The 23,084-nt window shown below is 45.2% G+C and overlaps 1 protein-coding gene and 1 pseudogene across 1 annotated transcript; one reads left to right on the top strand and one right to left on the bottom strand.

Moving 5' to 3' along the window:
• Positions 1-7,937: 7,937 nt before the first annotated feature.
• Positions 7,938-10,782, top strand: LOC123400107 (seipin-2-like). Its single transcript, XM_045094518.1, has 2 exons — positions 7,938-9,011; positions 10,272-10,782. Exons 1-2 carry the CDS (start codon positions 7,938-7,940, stop codon positions 10,695-10,697), a joined length of 1,500 nt encoding a protein of 499 aa, XP_044950453.1. The 3' UTR covers positions 10,698-10,782.
• A 1,209-nt stretch (positions 10,783-11,991) lies between these two features.
• LOC123397040 lies at positions 11,992-22,462 on the bottom strand (annotated as a pseudogene).
• Between the last annotated feature and the right edge of the window lie 622 nt (positions 22,463-23,084).

Below are 23,084 nucleotides of genomic sequence, written 5' to 3'. Positions count from 1 at the left end.
AATCCATATTTTATCTAAAACAAAATTATCCATATCTTTTAAACCGTAACTCCGATTTTAACATGTTATATATGAAATTTAATTAAAAAAATTTGTAGAATCTAAATAGGATGTTATTTTTAGCTGTTGAATACTTCTTAAATATTATTTTTGGTGTAAGCTTAATCTATAGTGCACGGTCCTTTTTTTTCTCTCTTTCCGGCGACGATACGAATTGCAATAAACATCCATTAAATTAAAACCAAATTGAGAGGAAAGAAAACATCGTTAACAACACATGCACACCTTTGGAAAACTTCGTGGGGAGAAACAACATATTTCTCGTCTTATTCCGAGTGACTGTATATTCAAACGCGTTTTCATTGTGTGAGCACTAAAACCATCGTCGGCAACACAAATATGATGTCATGTGAAAATATATTGTGTTTAGAGCATGTGTTATTTTCTCTTGCGTTGCAACGCACGGGCTCTTTTGCTAGTACTTCTAAAGTGATGATGTCGATGTCGTCGCCCCGCCAAACCAGGCCTTAGGCTTTCACCCGAAGAGTGAGATCCGAGGATGAAGGATGGTACGGGTCTCCTCGGCGGCGCCTCTAGGAAGGTAAAACGACGCCCATAGATGCCGACGTCGTCGACCGACAATATCCTGACAAGCTTTCACACGGAGAACCCAACATCATTGGCGCCCCCACACACAACAACTCCGCTGACCCGCCCACCTCCAACAGCACCATCGCGTCAGCGGCACTCGGGAGCCACCACGAATCACTTGCCGTCGGCCACAAACACTAGCGAGCCACACCCTGTCAAAATTGACCGGATCTGACGACCCCATGACGCAGAACCACCACATCCACCATAGGCCGACGAGCAGCCGACTCATGCGGAGAAGAAACTCAAGGCAGGAGAGGGGGCGTTGCCTCGCCCCGACACGCCGTGCAGAGCCGCCGAACCACAGCCACCTCGTGTCTTTTTATATAGAAAGTGATGTCCCAGGCCCAATGAAATAAAACCTGGCTCAAATATAAAATCCTGGGGATGATTGTTTTGATGAAATTTAACAAAATGAAAGGTTTTAGCGTAACGAGGTACGACAGAAGCATTACCTAAGACATATGGTACTAGGGATAAGATCTCATGTTTCTGAATTTAAATACTATAAGGTCGTCAATGGATAATGCACTTGATGAATTTATATTCGTTATTTGAGGGGGGGTGATCACCCGACTGGGCCGGCCCAGTTTTTTTTTCTGTTTTTTTCCTATTCTGCTTATTTCCTTTTTTTATTTTTGGTTCGTTTTTCTTTCTTTTTTTCTTTTTATTATTTTTTATGAAAACAAACTAAAGTTGAATTTCCCAATCATTTTTGAAAATATGAACATTTTTTAAACTGTGAACGATTTTAAAAAATGCAAACAAATTTGGAAGCTTAATTTTCTAAAAATATTGTTCAAAGCAATTTAAATTATAAACATTTTTCTGAAAATTCTGAACATGGTTTGTAAATCCGAAACATGTTCTAAATAACCGAAATAAATTTTTGAATTTGAACATCATATTTTGAAAACCTAGAACATTTTTTGAAAAATACAGATTTTTTTAAAAGAAACTGAAAAGTAAAAAAATACAGATTATTTTTTCAAATTCTGGAGAGAAAAATCCGGAACATTTTTTCCCAATTCCTTTTCAAATTGACGAACATTTTTCCAAATTCCGAGACATTTTTCAAATTCCGGAACATTTTTTCAAATTCCAGAACATTTTTTAAATTCAGATATTTTTTTTAAAATTCCAAACACTTTTTCAAATTCTGAATCATTTTTCAAATTCCGGAATAGTTTTTCAAATTCCCGGTCATTTTCTCAAATTCCAGAACTTTTTTTACAAATTCCGAAACATTTTTCCAAATTCTGGAAAAAAATAAAATCCAAAACATTTTTAAAACAGAAACAAAAGAATAAAAAAAATCGGTTTATGAAATCTTTTAGAAAGTCCCAACATCGAGATATGTGAAAATGCTAACGGTCCAACCCAAACCCCATGGCTCGCTCCACGGCGACTACTTGCCACAATGAGCAAGGTATAGGAAATTCCTTGTTTGAGTTCCTACCAAAACTACTATTGGTGTTGTTGAATTGCGTGATGGCCGAGAATGCAGAGCGTGATGGGCTCTGCTTTCATGTTCAAAAACGGGCCTCTGTTTTTGTAGCCCACGAACGATATATGATGCTGGTCACCTCGCAGCTTCACAGCTGTCTGTTTGCTTCTTCCACGTCCACGGGAGGACATGACACGCGGCCGAGGGCGCGCTGGCGTGGCGTGACCCGGACCTGCCCAACACGTGGGAGGATCCCTGGCTGAATTACAAGAACAACCCTGCTTTTTTCTGGCTTTTCCGGAGGCGCGGTTGCCCCCTGGAGAGCCGCCTCCTAGTTGTGTCGAGTTGGAAATTGTTTTCTTTCCCCAATAATAAAACAGCGACCGTTTCTGTCGTCCGTCGTGGTAGTTTTGTAAAAAAGTCCCTGTTGTTTTGGGTATTCTACCCGCAGTCCTAATTTAAGTGGTTGAACTGAGAAAACGTTTTATTCTTACAAAAAGGACCCTGCATTTTTTAATATTGAACCAGCGGGAGTCGAAACCACATGCCCCCAGGTCGTCTCCCCCAGGGCGACTCAGGCGACGGCGCATCTCGCCTGCGCAACGACCACCTCCCCCCTCTCCTCCTTCCCTCGTTGTCGCCTACGACCCGCGTGGCAGTGGGTCGGCAAATCCTGGCTGAGTGCGCAATGGTGGGTTGCGCCCCTCCTGTCACCAAGTTGTGCCACTCCGGCCATATCTTAGATTTGCCGCCCCCGCCCGTCTCTCGTGCGCCGCCACCATCGTGGAACCCCAGGGTCGGACGGGGTAGCGAGGAGCGACGCAAGGAGGCCGTCCGGCCATGCCCTACTCTCCTCTATGTGCCGGTGGTGGTGATGCAGCGCGTCATCAACCGCAAGATTGGCAAGCCTGAGTACCACTGCGGCTGCGACTGCACGTGCGTCGACACGGCTGTCGACGGGGACTGCGGGAGGACCGAGTGCGGCGTTCGCTACTCCATGCACGATCAGGTCGCCACCTGCCCAATCCCCATCCCCCTGCGGTGGCCGGATGTGTGCTTCAGGTTTCAGCTGCCCCCATCCGAGTCCACGACCGTCAGGACCACCTCCCAGCCGTTTGACGGTTTGCCTGACTCGACTTGCCGAGACAGTTCGTCTTGCCCTGCTGCTTTCCTCGTCATCGGAGGCACCACTCGCTCCCCCAAAGTATGTATAATGTTTATCATGGTACATTAGCTAGCAATAGGAGATGGCATCTTTGTGCTTTTCTTCTTCTTCCTCAACACTCATATGAATGTTTATGCATTGATATGGCAGGTCTTTCGGATCAACTATTCCCTGCTCTGACTTTGCCTTTTAATTTGACTAAATATGTACTTATTGTTGGGGAACGTCGCATGGGAAACAAAAAAATTCCTACGCGCACGAAGACCTATCATGGTGATGTCTATCTACGAGAGGGGATGAGTGATGTACATACCCTTGTAGACCGTACAGCAGAAGCGTTAGTGAACGCGGTTGATGTAGTGGAACGTCCTCACGTCCCTCGATCCGCCCCACGAACAATCCCGCGATCAGTCCCACAATCTAGTACCGAACAGACGGCACCTCCGCGTTCAGCACACGTACAGCTCGACGATGATCTCGGCCTTCTTGATCCAGCAAGAGAGACGGAGAGGTAGAAGAGTTCTCCGGCAGCGTGACGGCGCTCCGGAGGTTGGTGATGATCTTGTCTCAGCAGGGCTCCGCCCGAGCTCCGGAGAAACGCGATCTAGAGGAAAAACCGTGGAGGTATGTGGTCGGGCTGCCGTGGAAAAGTCGTCTCAAATCAGCCCTAAAACCTTTATATATATAGGTGGGAGAGGGGGGGACCTTGCATTGGGGCTCAAGGAGCCCCAAGGGGGTCGGCCGAGCCAAAGGGGGGAAGGACTCCCCCCCCAAACCGAGTCCTACTTGGTTTGGTGGGTGGAGTCCTTCTTTCCTTTCCCACCTCCTCCTTTTTTTTCTCTTTGATTTTTCTTCCAATGCGCATAGGGCCCTTTTGGGCTGTCCCACCAGCCCACTAAGGGCTGGTGCGCCACCCTCAAGGCCTATGGGCTTCCCCCGGGGTGGGTTGCCCCCCCGGTGAACTCCCGGAACCCATTCGTCATTCCCGGTACATTCCTGGTAACTCCGAAAACCTTCCGGTAATCAAATGAGGTCATCCTATATATCAATCTTCGTTTCCGGACCATTCCAGAAACCCTCGTGACGTCTGTGATCTCATCCGGGACTCCGAACAACATTCGGTAACCAACCATATAACTCTAATACGCATAAAACAACGTCGAACCTTAAGTGTGCAGACCCTGCGGGTTCGAGAACTATGTAGACATGACCCGAGAGACTGCTCGGTCAATATCCAATAGCGGGACCTGGATGCCCATATTGGATCCTACATATTCTACGAAGATCTTATCGTTTGAACCTCAGTGCCAAGGATTCATATAATCCCATATGTCATTCCCTTTGTCCTTCGGTATGTTACTTGCCCGAGATTCGATCGTCAGTATCCGCATACCTATTTCAATCTCGTTTACCGGCAAGTCTCTTTTCTCGTTCCGTAATACAAGATCCCGCAACTTACACTAAGTTACATTGCTTGCAAGGCTTGTGTGTGATGTTGTATTACCGAGTGGGCCCCGAGATACCTCTCCGTCACACGGAGTGACAAATCCCAGTCTTGATCCATACTAACTCAACGAACACCTTCGGAGATATCTGTAGAGCATCTTTATAGTCACCCAGTTACGTTGCGACGTTTGATACACACAAAGTATTCCTCCGGTGTTAGTGAGTTATATGATCTCATGGTCATAGGAACAAATACTTGACACGCAGAAAACAGTAGCAACAAAATGACACGATCAACATGCTACGTCTATTAGTTTGGGTCTAGTCCATCACGTGATTCTCTAATGACGTGATCCAGTTATCAAGCAACAACACCTTGTTCATAATCAGAAGACACTGACTGTCTTTGATCAACTGGCTAGCCAACTAGAGGCTTGCTAGGGACAACGTTTTGTCTATGTATCCACACATGTAAATGAGTCTTCATTCAATACAATTATAGCATGCATAATAAATGATTATCTTGATACAGGAATTATAGTAATAACTATATTTATTATTGCCTCTAGGGCATAATTCCAACACTTATGCTCTCCAAGATTATTCCTGTGAGTTTTTTTAACACCTATTTGCGCACCCAGCTAGATCATACAGTTGTTCATGCATGGAGTTTTTTTATTGGATATGTTTATCTCAGGGCTTTGACATGTCGGCTTCGTTCGGACAATTTTTAGAGCCAACGTTTACTCCAGGAAATACTCTGTATATTGTTCTATCTTGGTGTAGTTCCAACCGTCCAGTTTCTCGAAAACAGTTTTAGTCAATGTTGGGCTGAAACCCCTTAAACTTACTAAGTAGCGTTCTTCCTTTGTTGAAATCTCATTTCAATGACGATGTATTCTCTTGCGTGTTGGTTAAGGTGAAGCAAGGAAAAAAACCATTGACGGTGTATTTTGCTGCATGTTTCAATCAATTTGTTGGACAAATTACATGTATGTGTTTTCTCGAGCCCACTGATTTCAGTCTCTCCGTCTTCTTCCCCTCCCCACCAGCCGTGAGAGGAGGAGCAACATTGCATAGAAGTATGTGAGAGTCTGAGGGCCTTGTTGTGGATGTAGCACTGTCTTCACCGAAGATTAGGTCATCAATGGGATGAACCCTTAATGTCGTCTATTTTTTGTACCGTCGATGTGGGAAGAAGATTGCACATTCCCCTTAGTTACATGGCGTTTTAGGATTTTATCTCCTGACACTTCACAAGGACTGGTATTTTCTTGGTTCGCACTGCTTGCTACATCGAATGGACTCGTCGATATAGGCGGGATTCCAATGTTTCATCTTCAGGTCCATTAGCTACTATCCCAGTTTGGCATTGTCTTTGGAAACTATCCATACCTCTCAAAGTTCAGATCTTCTGCTGGAGAAATCAATTCTTACTAACCGCCAAATAGGTACAATGGGTCATTGTCCTATATGCAATCAGGGTGCCGAAGATGTCAAGTATCTCTTGTTTACCTGCAGCCGAGCCACTGCCCTTTGGAATGCGTTGGGACTAGCTCATGTGATTTCGGACGCAACTGCCTTGAATCGCTCAGGATCTGCAATTTTGGAGCACTTTATTTGTATCCCTTCACAGCCAGTGCAATGTATGCCGTCGGTTTCCATACAAATGGTCATCTCTGTCGACGCTTGGTATTTACGGTGTCTTCATAGACAAACTTCACATGGTGCCGATGCAACAAATACTATCGCTTATTTTTTTTCTCGGGGTATTCATAATGTGATGGTGGAATCTGATTTCCTCGACGTTGTTAATTTGTGCTCGGGCGAGACAAACGGTGTTTTCAGCTGCTGCAATATACATAGAAATCATGGATTGTGTGTCTTTAAAAGGGAAGGTCAAATTCATGCATTGTCTACGTGAGGCCAATGTTGTGGCTCATGAACTAGCTATAAGTATAATTATCTTAATAATGTTTCTTGTACTTGGGACGATGACCGCCCTAACTGCTTATCTTGTGGAAGATGTAATCATTGTTAGTTATCAATAAACCAGGCCATATAGGCCTTCCCTAGAAAATGTCATCTTCTGTTTTTTCACGATTACCGGAGTGGGTCATTGACATGATATTTTTTTCTCTTTCGACCGTTGTAACGCACGGGCATTTGTGCTAATAGTTTCAAAAAACAAAGGGTTGGAAGTGTTTTCACCATTTAGAAATATCCCGACAGTCTATTAAAAAAGATGCGCGGGGTGTGAGCCGTTTAGGAGGTGGTCGTGTCATATGTCGTTATAGCTTGGACCCCACCCCAAATACATCCACCTTTTTTTTCTTGTCTGTAGCTAGCTATGTCTAGGACCTTGACCGAGAGGAGTTGGATGGTCTCTCGTTGCCGTGCATGCATGGTCTATTTTTTTTGCTTCTGGGAAATGCATGCATATTGAGTACTACGCACGAGCTTGTAGCATGCATGTATGCATGGTCTATCTTTTTGTATGACAGAGCATATAGCATGCATGCTTGATTTACTTTTCTTCATTACATAGAATACTCGTGGTAATGAGGTGGTGGAGGTGCATGAATGTTATAAAATAACTGGCCACTAGTTATAATTGAAGTGGCAAGCGTTGCAAAATAATACGACAACTATAGTGTTTATAACAACTGATAAACTTATATGAGATTTGAGTACAATTTAACTGACCGACACAACAAAACACTACCACAACTACGTTCAGAACAATCAAATGTCATTTTATTTAGACACAACATAACAATCGAGGATAGAATTTAACATATAAATATAGCAAACACCGTGACAACTACTTTTTTTACAACGACTGACAAGTTGTATGAGACAATATGATAACGAGGTAGGATTAAAATGACAAACACAAAAAAATATGTGACAATTGTGATTTTATAAGCACCTACAAGCTTTGTGAGACCACATGACAACCTAGTAGAATAAAAATGACAAGTAAAGTAATTTCGAAGAAAATGGTTAGGGAGTAAAGCCATCTGAAAAAACACTAATGTTACGAGGGAGGAAAGTGCGATCTACAAGGGCGAAACTGCAAAATGCCCGCCCGCCTTCCCCCACCGCTCACCGCCCAGGATTCCTGACCCTTTCCTTGCCAGGAAATCCTCCACCTGTCCATGCCCCCCGCACCTCCTCGTCCCCTTCCCCTTCCCCTTCCCCGGCCACGCGTCCGGTTCCCCTCCGATGGACGCCGACGACCCCGCCGCCGCGCCCTCCGCACCGCCCGCCTCCGTCGCCGCCTTCTTCGACGCCCCCGACGCCCTCCCCACACCCCCTCCTCCCCCCTCCCCCCACACCCCGTCCTCCTCCACCCTCCGCCGCCGCCCGCGCCGCGCCCAAATCCTGAAGCAGCCCGATGACCCCGTCTCCCCCTCGGCTTCCGCCTCATCCACCGTCACCGCGGCCGATGAGCCCGACAAGGACAAGGCCAAGCACGATTCCGATTCCGATTCCGATTTCGATTCCTCCGAGGCCACCAGCGCGCCCCGTTCTCCCACTCCCCTCGAGGAGGAGGTGGACCAGAAGGACGCGGAGCCGGCGGCCCCCGAGGCGAATGTGGAGGAGAAGGACGCGGAGCCGGCGACCCCCGAGGCGAATGTCGACGAGAAGGACGCGGAGCCGGCCACCCCCGAGTCGGATGTGAGCGAGAAGGACGCGGAGCCGGCGTCCTCCGAGGAGGAGGTGGACGAGAAGGTCGCGGAGCCGGAGGCCTCGGCGACGGATCACAGGCCGACGGCGCCGCCGCCGGTCTTTCTCGAGTCCCTCGCCATGCTGGTCATCAAGGCCGTGGCTTTCCAGGTCAGCGCGCTCGTCGCCTGCCTCGTGTTCCCCTTCCGGCTGATGCAATGGTGGTACCTGTTCGTGACCGACCCGCTGGGCTCGGCGCAGCGGGCGAGGGACTGGGCTCTCGGGGTGGCGGGGCAGGCCACCGGCGCGGTGAACGCGTGGCTCGGAGCGGGGGAGGGGGTGGCGCGCGTGGTGGCGAGGCTGCTCTGGGGCTCGCTCTGGGCCATGTACGTCTGCATGGTGCTCTGCGCGCTGCTCGCTATGGCGTTCACGGCAGGGGGGCTCTTGGTGGGGAAAGTGGTGGAGGAGCCCGTTCAGGTGACAGAGAACCTGAATTTCGACTACACCAAGCCTAGACCTGTGGCGTTTGTGCCGGTGGGCCGGCTGGTGCCGCCGCACCAGCGGATGCAGCTCGAGGTGTTGCTGACGCTGCCCGAGTCGGATTACAACAGGAGGCTCGGGGTTTTCCAGGTACCTTTCATGCCGGTCCTTGTCAAAGTAGTTTGACATGATAATTTTCTTGAAAGATGTCTGCCAATTTCTGTCTTCCATCATGTCATTTTGGATTGAAGTTCGGCTATTAAGGGAACAGAATATACTGGATTGAAGTTTGGCTAACTGAACTGATGATTACAAATTTGTATCCCTGCCAGTTTCTGTCTTCAATCATGTCATTTTGGGCAATACTATGGTAACTAAGAAGTTAATAACTGCAACTTTCTTGTGCACTGAGATGTCAGCACGAATTTTGATTAGGAGAAGCTGCCAGGCTTAGAAAGCATATTTCTGGATCTAAAGAAAATTAATGTATTATACTCCCTCCGTCCCAAAATTCTTGTCTTAAATTTGTCTAGATATGAATGTATCTAGTCACGTTTTTGTATTTAGATAAATCCATTTCTAGACAAACCTAAGACAAGAATTTTGGGACAAAGGGAGTAATGATATTAATTCATAGTTTGTGGTTGCTGTTCTTAACCATGCTAATTTTAAATCTGTGTGAGAAGGAAGTTGTGCTGACATTGTTTTGTAAAGTTCAATAAAGCTAAGTTCTGTTATCCAATGGTTTTGCTCTCACAGTTTATCTCATACTATATGTTCAGGAACACAATAATGCATCTGTACGTTACTTGATTATGAAAAGAACAGCTAGCCAACTATCAAATATCTAAACTAAAAGCGGCTAAACGGAATGAGGTTATATAATCCGCAACCTACCAAATGGAGATGAGACTAGAAGGTAGATCCCTGACATGCAAAGCCATGCCAGGTAGGTGAATCAGTGAATCTAAACCATTTCTGGTGAGATAGATGTACTGTCTCTGGTGTCAGGCTGCGAATGTTAATGGTTCGACTAAGCTATGAAATTCAAGAATAATGCATTCTCTTAATCTGGCAAAACATGCTACAGCATATTGTGCCGGTGCGTATGAGTTGCAGCCAGATCAGCGGTATGCTTATCATAAGGGAGTTCAGTCAACTTGCTGTTTCTGCCTTGACGAAATGTCATTCTTTCCAACTAACTGTGCTATACTTACGAAGAATACCAATGCATTATATACCCAGTTCATGTTGTCAGTTGAGGATTCATAGTAAGATATGTACACGCAATATAGACAGTTCCAGTTGTGGAGCTCTTCATATTTAGCAGGATCTGTACAAAGTTTTATGCACAACATTGGTTAAACAAATTGGCTCTCCATCTGATTTGCCTTCTCCCTTTGAGTTCAGGTAAGGGCAGAGCTTCTATCTGCAGATGGGAAAGTGGTCACTGCTTCAAGCCAACCATGCATGCTAAAGTTCAAGAGCGTCCACATGCACTTCATAGAAACTTTCCTCCAAAGCGTTTCTCTCTTGTCCGGCTACTCTTCGGAGTCTCAGGTGATCAGACTAAAAATGACGGGCATTAAGCAGGCTTTCGAACCAATAACAGGAGTAAGGATACTGCTCGAGCAACGAGCCGAGTTTGCCACTGGTGCAGGCATCCCGGAGATCTATGCCGCGTCGCTAAAGCTCGAGGCCGAGCTTCCTCTGCTCAAGAAAGTGCTCTGGCACTGGAGATGGACCATGTTTGTGTGGAGCAGCATGGCGTTCTTTGCCTTCGAACTGTTGCTTGCCGTCGTTTGCTGTAGACCCTGTATATTTCCCAGGAGTTGACATAATGCGGTGTAGCTCCTCAGGGTAACTCTTGTAATGTACACTTGAAAATAAATGTACAAGGAGGCGCCACTATGTCATGATAGACTGCTTACTGACCATGCTGATGATGATATGCCCTTTTTGCCATCAGTGATGGCATTGACCCTCTGTAAAGAAGCGTTTAGATCACTAAATCAGTTATTCTTTTATCTGCTTGGAAAATGTATAATCATTCGTACAATGATGCCAGAAGTCGGATATTTTTTGTGGAAGAGGTAGCATGAAGATTCTTCCAGGCCAAGTTGTGCCCCTTGATTTTTCACCGCTTACATTACCAAAATGCTGGAATTTCATTGTCAGCGCTGCTGACCACAGTCCATTGGGGTTTTCAGATAATTTGCTTACCAGTTTCTTCTGTAGGGTAGTATCAGTGATTTGATCCTAAATCAAGCCACAGAACTTTTATTGTGGTCATGTAAATGGTAAAACTTTGGTAACAGGTCGAGCCGCTCCTAAGCCAGCCTTATTTCTCTAGATTACGATGACATGAATGGCAAAATTTTGGCAGCAGGTTGCTGCTTGGGAGGTGAAGCGGTCGTGCAATATGCAAGGAACAGGTGATTATGAGACGCTAGTGCACAATGAATGGCTACAGTTTAGTCATGATTCATTTGTCTACTCCGTCGGGTGACTCAAGGACGAGGCACCCGATTAATTTGCGCAAACCAAAGCACACATACAGAAGTTCTGATTGAAATATATCTTTTTGTGCGGATGTACATCACACGTGAAGTTAAACCTGTAAATCCGAGCTCGAGTGAAGCAGCAACTTATGCAACCATACGAGTTTCACTTTATTTCTCCCGACTCGTGTGCGTAGTAGCAATATGGTACATGTAAAACAGCCAGCATCTAATCTAAGCAAAGCTAAGTCTGCAAAGTTTTTCATTTCTGAAAGAGCAATCCTGGAAGTTCATAAAGGGAATTCTCCGCAACAGCGTAAGTACCAACAGGACAGGCTAATGCACTGAATTGTATCACAAACTTTGTGCCAAATTACTTTCAGAATACATAACTACGGCAGTCCCTTGGGACGGAGATTTTTCGTGGATGTGGCGCGTCTGATCTTCAAAAGACTACATTGGTCATCAGAGAGTACTGTGTCATTCCAGCGGAGCAGCTTCACGGATTTCCAGCCTCCAAGGGTGAAAACAATCTAGTAAGAGCACAACTTGCCTGCACCAGAAGAACACCGTTTATGCAGCGCATCCCAACAGCCATAAAGCAGATGGAACAAAATATGTCGTGCAGACTAGCTGAAAGCTGTTAAGAAAAGAAAAGATGAAGCACGAGCATGGAAAAATTCCTGAATGCATTGAGCCTTGTTCACATTCACCTGTGAATGTGATCGTTCTCTTCCTGCCAAACACCCTCTCTTCTAGCCACAAATATTATCTTTGCTTATCTTGAATAATACATAAGTGAAAACAGAATAGTAAAGTTGGAACGAATTAGGCACTGCTACTATGTCCTTTGCTATTATGTATCATTGTTATGCTGGTATGCATGGTGTCAAACTTCCTAAACAATGATATTATGTATCAATGCAATGCTGGTATGCAATAACGCTGATACGATTATTTACCTTCAAATATAACCTCCGCATGAGTTGAAACTTTTTTGTACTTTAGTAACTTCTTCAGTGCATCCTCATTAGACATTGCCAATTCCACACCATTTTCGGCACCACAACTGAGACTAATGGATAATTTGCGAAGAAGCCTTGCTTTAGAGAGAATAACCTCTATGAAGGACATTTCATTTGAAAACAAGAAGATACCAGCCATATCCACAAACTGAAGGTTGGCACACATGCCATCAGTAAACTGTGCATTTTGAAACTGTACATTTGCCTCAAAGTTCTGCCCCATGTGATAATCATAAATAACCTTAACAAATATAGGTAAACAGTCATTCATTGGAAGCAATGATGACGGCCATCATGTAATGTAAATATAGATGTTGTATTACATAGAACTAAACATTACCTCTATTTTGAGGCTTTCAAGGCTTGGAGCCCTCCTTAGCAAGCAAATGGTTGACAAAAAGGAGTGAAGTTCACAGAAGTGTGTCAGCAGTGTCAAGCTCTTTAAGTTGACAAAGGTGAATGGAAGGGTCTCTAGAATGTTAGCTCCATTTAACTGAAACACACAAAAGAAAACTATCAAACATTAAACAACACATATGCAGAATCACTGAACAAATATTACAGTGAAAAATTAAACTCAACACATATCCAGAATCGTTGAACAAATATTACATTCTTTACTCATGTAGGCAAAGTCACATCCACAACCCACAAAGGCATGAACCCGTTTTTGGAAGAATAGGATTTTCGGATGTTACAATTTATAGAGGCTCTCGAGTCTCGACCCACAAGAAACAAAATGGTCAGTTCATGAGGAGGAACAATGGATAGGAAAATAAAAATAAAACCATATGTCAAATCTGTTTGGCTACTTCTAGATACTAAAATTGTAGTCTAGTATTTATTTTCTCTTCTTTTCTCAACCCTGGCTGCTGTTTTTCTAGAGTCTTTACTAAAATCCTACGATCTTTTACACATTTGCACGGTGGAATAACCATTCGATCGTGGACCATCAGTTGATCTTCTATTGCTTCTTCCTTCTTTTCTACTAGCACGTCTTTTCCTTTTTTCCATTTTCTTTTTTCGTCTTTCTTTTTTTATTTGGAAGGGTTTTGTTCTGTTGTTTACTATTTCCTCCGTTCCTAAATATAAGTCTTTAAAGAAATTTCATTAGGAGACTAAATACAAAGCAAAATGAATGAATCTATATTCTAAAGTATGTCTATATACATCCGTATGTAGTCTTCTAGTAGAACCTCTAAAAAGACTTATATTTAGGAACGGAGGGAGTACTTTTCTTTGTTCGTTTTTTATTTTTTATTTGGAACAATTTTTTAGTTTTTGTTCTTTTTTACTTTTAAATTCGATGAACTCTTTTTAAATTTTCATGAATTTTTTTTCAAAATTTGTGAACTTTTTTAAAATTCGATGAACTTTTTTAAAAAATGATGAATTTTTATCAAATCTGATGAACTTTTTTCCAAAAACTGTGGACTTTTTCAAATTCAATGATTTAAAAAAAATGATGAACTTTTAATAAAATTCGATGAACTTTTTTTAAAAATCGGTGAACGTTTTAAAAAAATGATGAACTTTTATCAAATTTGATGATTTTTTTAAGAAATCGGTGAACATTTTTTGAAATACGATGACATTTTTAAATTCGATGAACTTTTTTTAAAAATGATGATTTTTTTAAAATTCGATGAACGATTTTTGAAAATTAGTGAACTTTTTTTGAATTTGATTGACCTTATAAAAATAGGATGAACTTTTTTGAAATGCCAATTTTTATTTTTATATTTTATATTTTATTTCCTCATCTTTTTTATTAAAGTCAACGATTTACTAATTAATTGGTCAACCATGCACGACCAAAACTGTCCACGAGCGAGCGAGGGAGCGAGCAAGCGAGTGATCAGGCGGGAGCGAGCGGTCAGGCAGCGTTACATGGGCCGGCCCAAAATCAAGCTGCTCCAGGCGCCAGTTCCTTATCGGGCGCGTGCGGCGCTGATTAGGGACTCCCCTCCGAGTCAGCCCGTGTAGTAGCACCGGTAGGACTGAGCAGCAACAGAGCGGGACAACCCTCGCGTAGTCGCGTCGCCAGGTCGGTCAGCCGCCGCCGCCACGGTCCCACCCTTGCTGTTTGCCGTCAGCCCCTAGTCGGCGAGCCCCTCCCATTGCCACTACCCTCTTCTTGCCCCTCCCCTCCCCTCGTCATGTGGTCGGCCAGCCGCCGCCATGTCGGACGCCGCCTCCCACCCTCGTCGTCGGCCATCGCCCCCTAGCCGGTAACTTTTCCAATCCAGTAGGCATCAAGGTGAGCTTTGAAGCTTCCCCAAAACCAAAACCTGATGCATCTTATTCCTACTTCCCCAAAAATAGTATCTGAAGTATGCTTATAAGTGCACTTGTCTTTTCATTTGATCCATTGAAAAGAACTCCCATTTCAGAGTATGCTTATAATGATCAAGATAGCATTCAAAGAAGATATATTGCAAAAACTGCATGCCAACCATATGCACATGCTTTTCAAGTCAGGAATACCAATGGTAATAATCGACAATCTAGTTTTGTTTGGTTTGAAAAGTATAGCCCAATAATACAAAAGCAAATTATTGAATGTTGTGTTGTGCTAACTACAAAACGAATTATTGAAGATCTTGGTGATGAACACTATGCAATCCTAGCTGACGAATCTAGTGATGCATCTCACAAAGAGCAACTTCCTATTTTCATACATTATGTTGATAAAGTTGGAAAGGGGTGTGAGAGGTTTCTTGGAGTTGTTCATGTTGCCAACACAACTTCTTTGTCACTTGAAGCTGCAATTGAATCTTTGCTTATCGATCATCATTTGACTCTTACTCAAACCCGCGTGCAAGGATATGAATGGGCAAGCAACATGAAAAGGGAAATTAAAGGGTTGAAAACATTGATCGTGAAAGAGCTGCCCTCTTCTTATTACATTCATTGTTTGCACATCAACTTCAATTGGTTCTTATTGTCGTGGCAAAGGAAAATGGACCGTGTAAATGATTTTTTGACCATGTTGCTTACTTGCTCAATATTATTGGAGTTTCTTGCAAGCGTAATGACATGCTTTGAGATGTTAGAGCTCAAAAGATTTTGGAAGCACTTAAAATGGGTGAAATTGAAAGTGGAAGTGGGTTAAATCAAGAGATGGGATTGGCTAGACCCGGTTATACTCGATGGGGTTCTCATTTTGGAACCATTTTGCACATTGTTACCATGTACCCCACTATACTAGAAGTACTTGATAATATTTGAAAAGATCCTTCACAAAGGGGTGAGTGGACGATACGTCTCTCAACAACTCTCTTTATCAAAGGAGCCTCCGCTCCCGCGATCGCGTCGACCCGCGGGTGACCGGCCGCGGCCTACCTCCCCTTCCTCTAGCCCCGCTCTCTCCCTCCCCTCTCCGCTGTCGTCGCTAGCACCCGCGGCCGGCTGGCCCCGGGTTCGCTGGTGGTGGCGGCCCTCCGGCCCTTACCCTCCTGGTGGCTCTCCGACGCGAGGCGGAGCTGCACCTCGGGGTGCTCCTAGGCGTCGGCGTTCCAGGTGGTGGCGGGCTCCTAGGCGCGGCTTGGGCGGCGACGGCGTCGTTGGTGGCGGGGTGACGCTGCGGCGGGATCTGGCGACAGCCTCCCGGCCCAGATCTGGGCCTCGGTAGGCCAACGATGGAGCAAGTTTGTGGCGGAGCTTCCGGGAGACGGGGGAGTAGCGACGAGCGGTTGGGTGCTCGCGGCGCCGTTCCCATCCCGCTGGAGCATGGCCGACATGGCTTAGCGGGCCCGTTTCGGGCTTGGTAGGCCAGGGTGGCCTGGTATGCCCTACTGCCATGTCAGCTCGGTGACCGCGACGGTGCCAGAGGCGCAGGCCTCCTGCACGTCGGCGGTGGAGGTGGATTTCCTCCCGCTCGGTTTTGGTGCTGTTGCTTCATCGTTTGGCGCAGCTCACTGGTCTCTTTGGCCTTGTGTTGGTGTTCGCAGTGAGACTGCATGGATGATGGCGCAACCATGCTGGCGCGTGGGGTTTGGCGGTGGTTTGGCTGGTCGGCTTCGGTTGGACGATGGGGTGTGGAGTGCGGGAGAAATCCTTACCGGTTCGTCCGGCTCCAATGCGGTGACACCGGCGGGTGCCACCATTCCTTCCTAAAGGGTGTCGGTCGTAGCCATCCCTACCTCCTTCCACGTGCCGGGGGAAACCCTAGGACTCATCCGGGCAACAGTGTCGTCGATGTCGCATTCCTTCTTGGAGGTGCTGCTTGGCGCGCGGCGGATCGGAGCCTCGGGCTGTGGGGGTTTGTCTTCGGAAGGCGCATCGATGACGGATCATCCGCTCTTTGTCGAGCTAATGCTATTGGCATTTGTTTCTTTTTCGTTTTATGGGCTTGATGTGGTATTCGCCCCAACAATGATCTCTGCACAGTGTTGGTTGCTTTGTATACAAAGCGGGGGGAAACCCTTTTTCGGCAAAGGGGTGAGTGGACAAGAATACGTGCAGTGACTTTTGCCTTGGAGTCATATGACTTTGTTTTAAATCTTCATGTGATGCTTATTATTCTTGTCCACACTAATGAGTTGTCTCAGTCATTGCAAAAGAGAGATCAAGATATTGTTAATGCAATGGCACTTTTTAGTTTGGCAAAGAACAAAATGTTACATATTAGGTCTCATGGCGGGAAGAATTTCTTGCAAAGGTGACATTGTTTTGCAACAAACATGGCATTCAGGTTCCTACACCGGAGGATAGCTATGTGCCTCATGGAAGATCACATCGGTATTATGAATTGCAAATAAATGATGATCGTTATAGAAGAGAAGTATATCTAGGTATCCTTGATCAAATCATTCAAGAGCTTGACAATAGGTTTGACGAGGTTAATATGGAGTTGCTGATTTGCATGTCTACTTTGAACCCGGCCAATTCATTTTCTTCTTATGATGCACTCAAGGTAATGAAACTTGTTGAATTCTACCCCCAGGAAATATCAAGCATGGATTTGCTAAGGCTTGAATTCCAACTTGCTACTTTTATTGATGATATGAAACAAGATGGTAGGTTCAGATCCGTGTGTAATATTGGTGAACTATGTATTATGCTTGTTGGTACAAACAAACATGTTCTCTATGATTTGGTCTACATGCTTATCAAATTGGTATTGATCTTCCCGGTGGCCACGACGAGTGTGGAAAGAGTATTTTCGGTAATGAATCAAGTGAAAAATAAGTTGAGAAATAGTATGGGTGATGATCTGATGAATAATTGCTTAGTGACATTCATTGAACGAGATGTGTTCTTGAAAGCAAGCGAGAAAGACATAGTTGAAGCTTTCATGGCAAAGGAACGTCATAGAGTTACTTAGTGTTGTAGTTTGCTACATATTTGTATCCATGTAAGACTTTGTATGTGCAACATTGCAAATTCAGAATATGTTGGAACTATAATGTTGTCTGACTTGATTGAGCTATCTCTATTATATTTTTGCCAACTATTGTATGACACTTGGATTAGGTAGATTTTTGTAGGTGTGCACACCCTCCATTTCTTTCGTGGCTCCGCACTGCCTCTAGTTATGAGTAGAATGGTGGATCTTAAGTAATGTATTCCGGAGTGTTCTAGGCATAAGTAGAAGTATGTGAAGGCTTCTCAAAGCCCCTATAAATAGAGGTCATCACCTCTAGTTTGTAACCAGACTATGTATCCCACTATAACAGAACTTGGTGTTCTCATTCAAGACTTGGACTAGGTCTTGTGATCTAGGAGTTATGGAGTGAACTCCTGCTGCTCTATCGGCCCTAGCTCCGCCTCGAGTGATATCTGGCACGACACATGGAAGTTATTCCTTCAACACTTTTATTGTACACATTGTAGCGGCAAGGTGGAGTTGCTCCTCAGTGGTATCAGAGCCCCTTTGATTCATACTAGTTCTTGTTGTTATCTTTGAGAGCGAGTTGTAGCAAGCAATGGAGCAATTGGAGAAGAGGGTGGATTCATGGAGCAAGATCACCACAACATGTAGTCCAACATACTTCAAGAAAGCCAAGGCCAATTTACGGTGAAGCTTCTGAAGGTGAAGAATACGATGATGCCCTTGAAGAACTTCATCTCTACATACATCGAAGAGTATCCCACTACTATAATAGAACTTGGTGTTCTCATTCAAGATCTTGGACTAGGTCTTCTGCTCTAGGTGTTTTGGATTGAACTCCACCACAACCTTGTACTCCTTCAGTTCAAGAGGTGAAATATTTTTTCTAGGAAATACTATAGGATAATAAATATATAGAAATTTGTGGCTAACACAAAGAACATCATGAGGAGGTAATTTCCAAGTTACATTCCAAACAAGGTGGTTTCTCATTAAGTTGGGATTTGGAACACAACACCACTTTGAGTTCGGATCCCGGTTGTCCCTAGCAGATCAAATGCTTGACAATAATCATATCATTGGACAATATCATGAATTAACAAGCAGATGAGCTGGACAAATGCTCTAGGAGGATGAGGCACAATAATACATGACCTAGTCCTCGATGTTCCCTTAAGAAATTTTAATTATGTCTATGAGTGCCAAATTTAATTTCAATGGTAAGAAGGGGTGAACAGAGCTGGTGTACAGGTTGATGATAAGTAGATATCTAAAGATCAGTAAGGCTCGCAAGGCTGGAGAGAAATCTAGACAAATCACGGTCCCCTATTTCAATGACGGTAGAATCCACGCGCGGAAGATCCCCAAGCACTACAGGAATCAGCTATTTTGCCTACAGAAAAGTTTTTTGCCGTCAGCTAATCGTCGGGGCAGACGGCAAGGGTTATTTTGCCGTCACTGACCTGACGGCAAAGAATAACTGATGGCAAAGAAATATTTTGCCGTCTTTAAGAAAATATGATGACGGCAAATATATTTTGCCGTCTGTAAACTACACTGATGACGGCAAAGACATATTTTGCCGTCTGTAAGAAAAACCGATGACGGCAAAGATATTTTGCCGACTGTAAAAAAATCCGTAGACGGCAAAGAAGAAACACATCTCACGGATCAGTCCTACGGATCGATGACATGGCGGTATCTCGTCCGCACATCTCAAAACGCAAAATCTCGAAACACATATTTTGCCGACTTTGTTCGGTTGGCAGACGACAAAGATTTTTATGTGTGTTGTTTTTAGTGTAGGCAAAATGATAGTGTCTACTATTGAAATTATTTGAAAATGTAATAATAGTCTAAAGTATATGAAATTTGGCATGGTATTGCGTTATTATCTCTAGAAGGCATGGGAATTTTGTGAGAATATTTACTAAATTTTAACATGATTATTTTGCCAAAAATAATAGGGTGAACAAACACAAACTATATACAGTTTTCCTATTGGTTGGAACCAAAGTCCCGTGGATCAATGACGTGGCGGGGCTGCCCCAAGGCCCACACCCACCGATCCATTAGATTGCCCGGTCTCCTCTCCTCCACAGGAACACACGTTCCCACGCGCACGCTCCCAACTCCCTCGATCTCCTCTCCACCATAGAAACGCAGCTGCAACTTCCCTCGCCTGCGTGTACCAGGAGCTTCCTCGCCAGACTCAGCAATTGCGCCACTCGCCGGACCCCTCCATGGCGCCCTTCGCCGGACCCTGCAGCGGCTGAGCTTATCACCCCTTCCTCTCCGCCCCTCGACTGCTCCGCCGTGGCCCCCCTCGCCGGCCTCCGCCACGGCCTACCCTCGCCGGACCCTGCCACAGCCAAGTCTCGTTCCCCGAGCACCAAAGAAACAACTTCTCTGAGCCTTGCCGGACCCATTGTAGCCATGCCGCACCAGACCCGTCGTGGCCGCCCCTGGTCGGACTCCGCCGCGGCTACCCGGATCGGATCTCACTTTGGCCGGACCCCGTCGAACCTCGCCGCGGCCGCATGTCGCAGGACCCCGTAACAGCTGAGGCTCCTCGGCTTACTCCTCTGCCAGAACGACCCCGGGCCACCGGGCGTGCTCATAGCCGGCCGCCATCTTGCCGCTGGACACGCTCACTGCCAGCACGCCGACGACTATCTCTCTCCTCTGCCACCTAAACGACCAAGGACCGCCATCGATGGCGCTGCAGCGAGAACAACCGAGGACATACCCACCATTTTTTAATTAAATGAAATTTCTTCGCCGTCTATTGAATATGAGACTAACGGCAAATGCATCTCTTTGCCGTCTATCGGATAGCCGAGCTGACAGCAAAAATAATTAACGTCGTTTGTTTGGCTCGCCGGTCCGTCTATTATCTATTTTTGCCGCCTGCCTCATAATTGATGACGGCAAACCATTTTCACTGTCGGCAATTTTTTTGCCGTCTGCCAGAAAAAATGATGACGGCAAAATTACCCTTTGCGGGCACATGGGTTGACGACATTTTTTGCCGTCATGGGCTGACGGCAAAATTTTTGCCGTCTGTAATTCTTTCTTTGCCGTCTGTAGCATCCTGACGGCAAAATGCACGATTCCTGTAGTGAATGTCCCAACCACAGCCGGTCCAAAACAGTTTTGGGCCCGGGGCAATGTAAAACAGTTATTTTTATACTAAAATTTTATATTTATTCTAAATTAAGTGAACCATATTATAGTTGTAATTAAAATATATCTTATTACTTAGTGACATAAGAATATTTTCAAATAATATTATATTATTCATTGTTACGCAGTTGTGGTGTATATCATAATTTTTTTAAATAAAATTCTTGTGATATATAAAATTTCCCTTCATTGTTAAAACAATGTTTCAAATTTATTTTATAATATTGCATAAATAATGTAGTGTATACACATTTGCATATCCATGTGTGGGTTCATATATCTTTTAATATTATTGAATATTACGGTAAGATTTCTAAATCATATACACTAACAAATATCATAATAATGGTTTCTAGTGTATTTAGGCAGTCTTATCCATGGAAAATTCTAGGTCATAAAAATTGTGACCTGCAAGTTGAGTTCAGTAATAGAATCATCGAAGAACCAAATATATTGTTGATTATACTTCAAAATATGATTCGATTACATAGCATGCTCGTCTAGTTTCACTTGGTTTGATTTGATGCAAATGAGATGTCCTACACAATTATGAAATTAAAAATTGTGCATTTGTTTAAACATTGAAATCTAGTTATCATTATTTTCATTATGATATTAGACATTCATCGTAAAGAGAGGCTACTGTAATTGAACATAACTTCGCTAATCTAATTGATTTGCCTATGTGTGGTATACCATATTAGTATATGGTGTGAACATATGCTTATACAAATTTAGGCTCTATTTTATCCTTAATAATCTTTCATATGTAACGTATGCTTGTATAGTGTTTACTAGTACACATTTTAGTTGGGCCCTCCCCTCTTGGGGTCCCAGGGCGCTCGCTCCCTTTGCCCGACCTATGGACCGGCCCTGGTCCCAACCATAATCCTTAGCCGAAGATATACAGAGGAACCGCAGATTGGGCCCCTGAATCATCCACTCTTTGAATTCGCCAGGGATACATACATCGTGAAGTGTCAGCTCCTCGAGCAGCGGTGAGGTCGCGATGATCTCCTCCAGTTGGTACTGGCCATTTTCTTGGAGGCCGACGAAGTACAGATACATTTTCCTCAACTCTGGCCAGCCTTGGAAGCACGGAGGTGGCAGCGGGATGGCGCAGAAGCGGAGACAGAGGGAGGTGAGCCGGTCGCAGGTGAAGACGGAGGAGGGGAGGTCCAAGAAGCCGGAGATGTCGAGGATCCCAACACCCCGACGGTAAAGGGCAAGGAGCTAGTCGTGGATGCGGCCTATGTAGGGCTCGTCAATGTAGGCGCGGAAGCGCCGGACGCGGTCGGGGCAGCGGAGGAGGATGCTGTCGACGGCCCCCACATAGTTGGTGAAAAACTCAAAGTCAAGGTCGAGTGATGGACGGGCCTCCCATCGGCGTCGCCAGGCGCGGGATAGCGGCGACGTGCGGACGGTGTCGCGGGGCCCGACGCGGTTGAGGAAGTCATCGAGGACGTCCGTTGGCAGGGAGATTAGGGCGTCCGCCTCCGCCACAGTGGCCTCAATCGCCGGAAGCGGCCTGTAGGAACGACGCGGCAACCGCATTTCTCTGACGACCCACACTGGGCGAGCTAGGGCGACCGAGGCATGGAGACGGCGAAGTGAGTTATTTACGCAAAGTCACCACATTTGGGTAGGGTAACATATCAGTATCAAATTTGAGACAGGTTATAGAGGACCATCGGTTCTTTGCCTAATGCGTAACAGTGAGCATTGATGGGCCGATTTGGCCGCAAAAATAACCAAGCCAACAGGTGGGACCGACCTGTCGGGTCGACGTGGCGTGGGCTAACGGGCACCGTTAGATGGCGGGAGACGGCCATTTCCTCACCGTGTATGACTGGCTCGCGCGGGTGGCTGGTCGCGCCACACCACATCAGACCGATCGGCCGCTTTGTCTCCATCTCGACGCCTGCCGCCGCCGCCGCCACCGTCGACTCGCCGCCGTCCGCCGCTCTGTCATGGTTTCTTGAAGCGAGGGGTCAAGCTCAGAGTGTGACTAGCCAGGTATGTTAATTTGGGGATTCGAGCATATACTGTTAGGTTTAGGGTTCTTCATTTGGGAATTTCTTAACAGGTCGGTGATTTGTTCAATTTCTTCTCTTTTTAGCTTCCTAGGACTATCCCATGTTATGAATGGAGTGGCATTGCTCATGAACTCTCTTCT

Source organism: Hordeum vulgare, chromosome 5H, assembly GCF_904849725.1.
Source record: "Hordeum vulgare subsp. vulgare chromosome 5H, MorexV3_pseudomolecules_assembly, whole genome shotgun sequence".
In the NCBI taxonomy this organism is placed as follows: Eukaryota; Viridiplantae; Streptophyta; class Magnoliopsida; order Poales; family Poaceae; genus Hordeum; species Hordeum vulgare.
The sequence above is the reverse complement of the archived record's forward strand: the minus strand, read 5'-3'. Positions and strand labels throughout refer to the sequence as shown.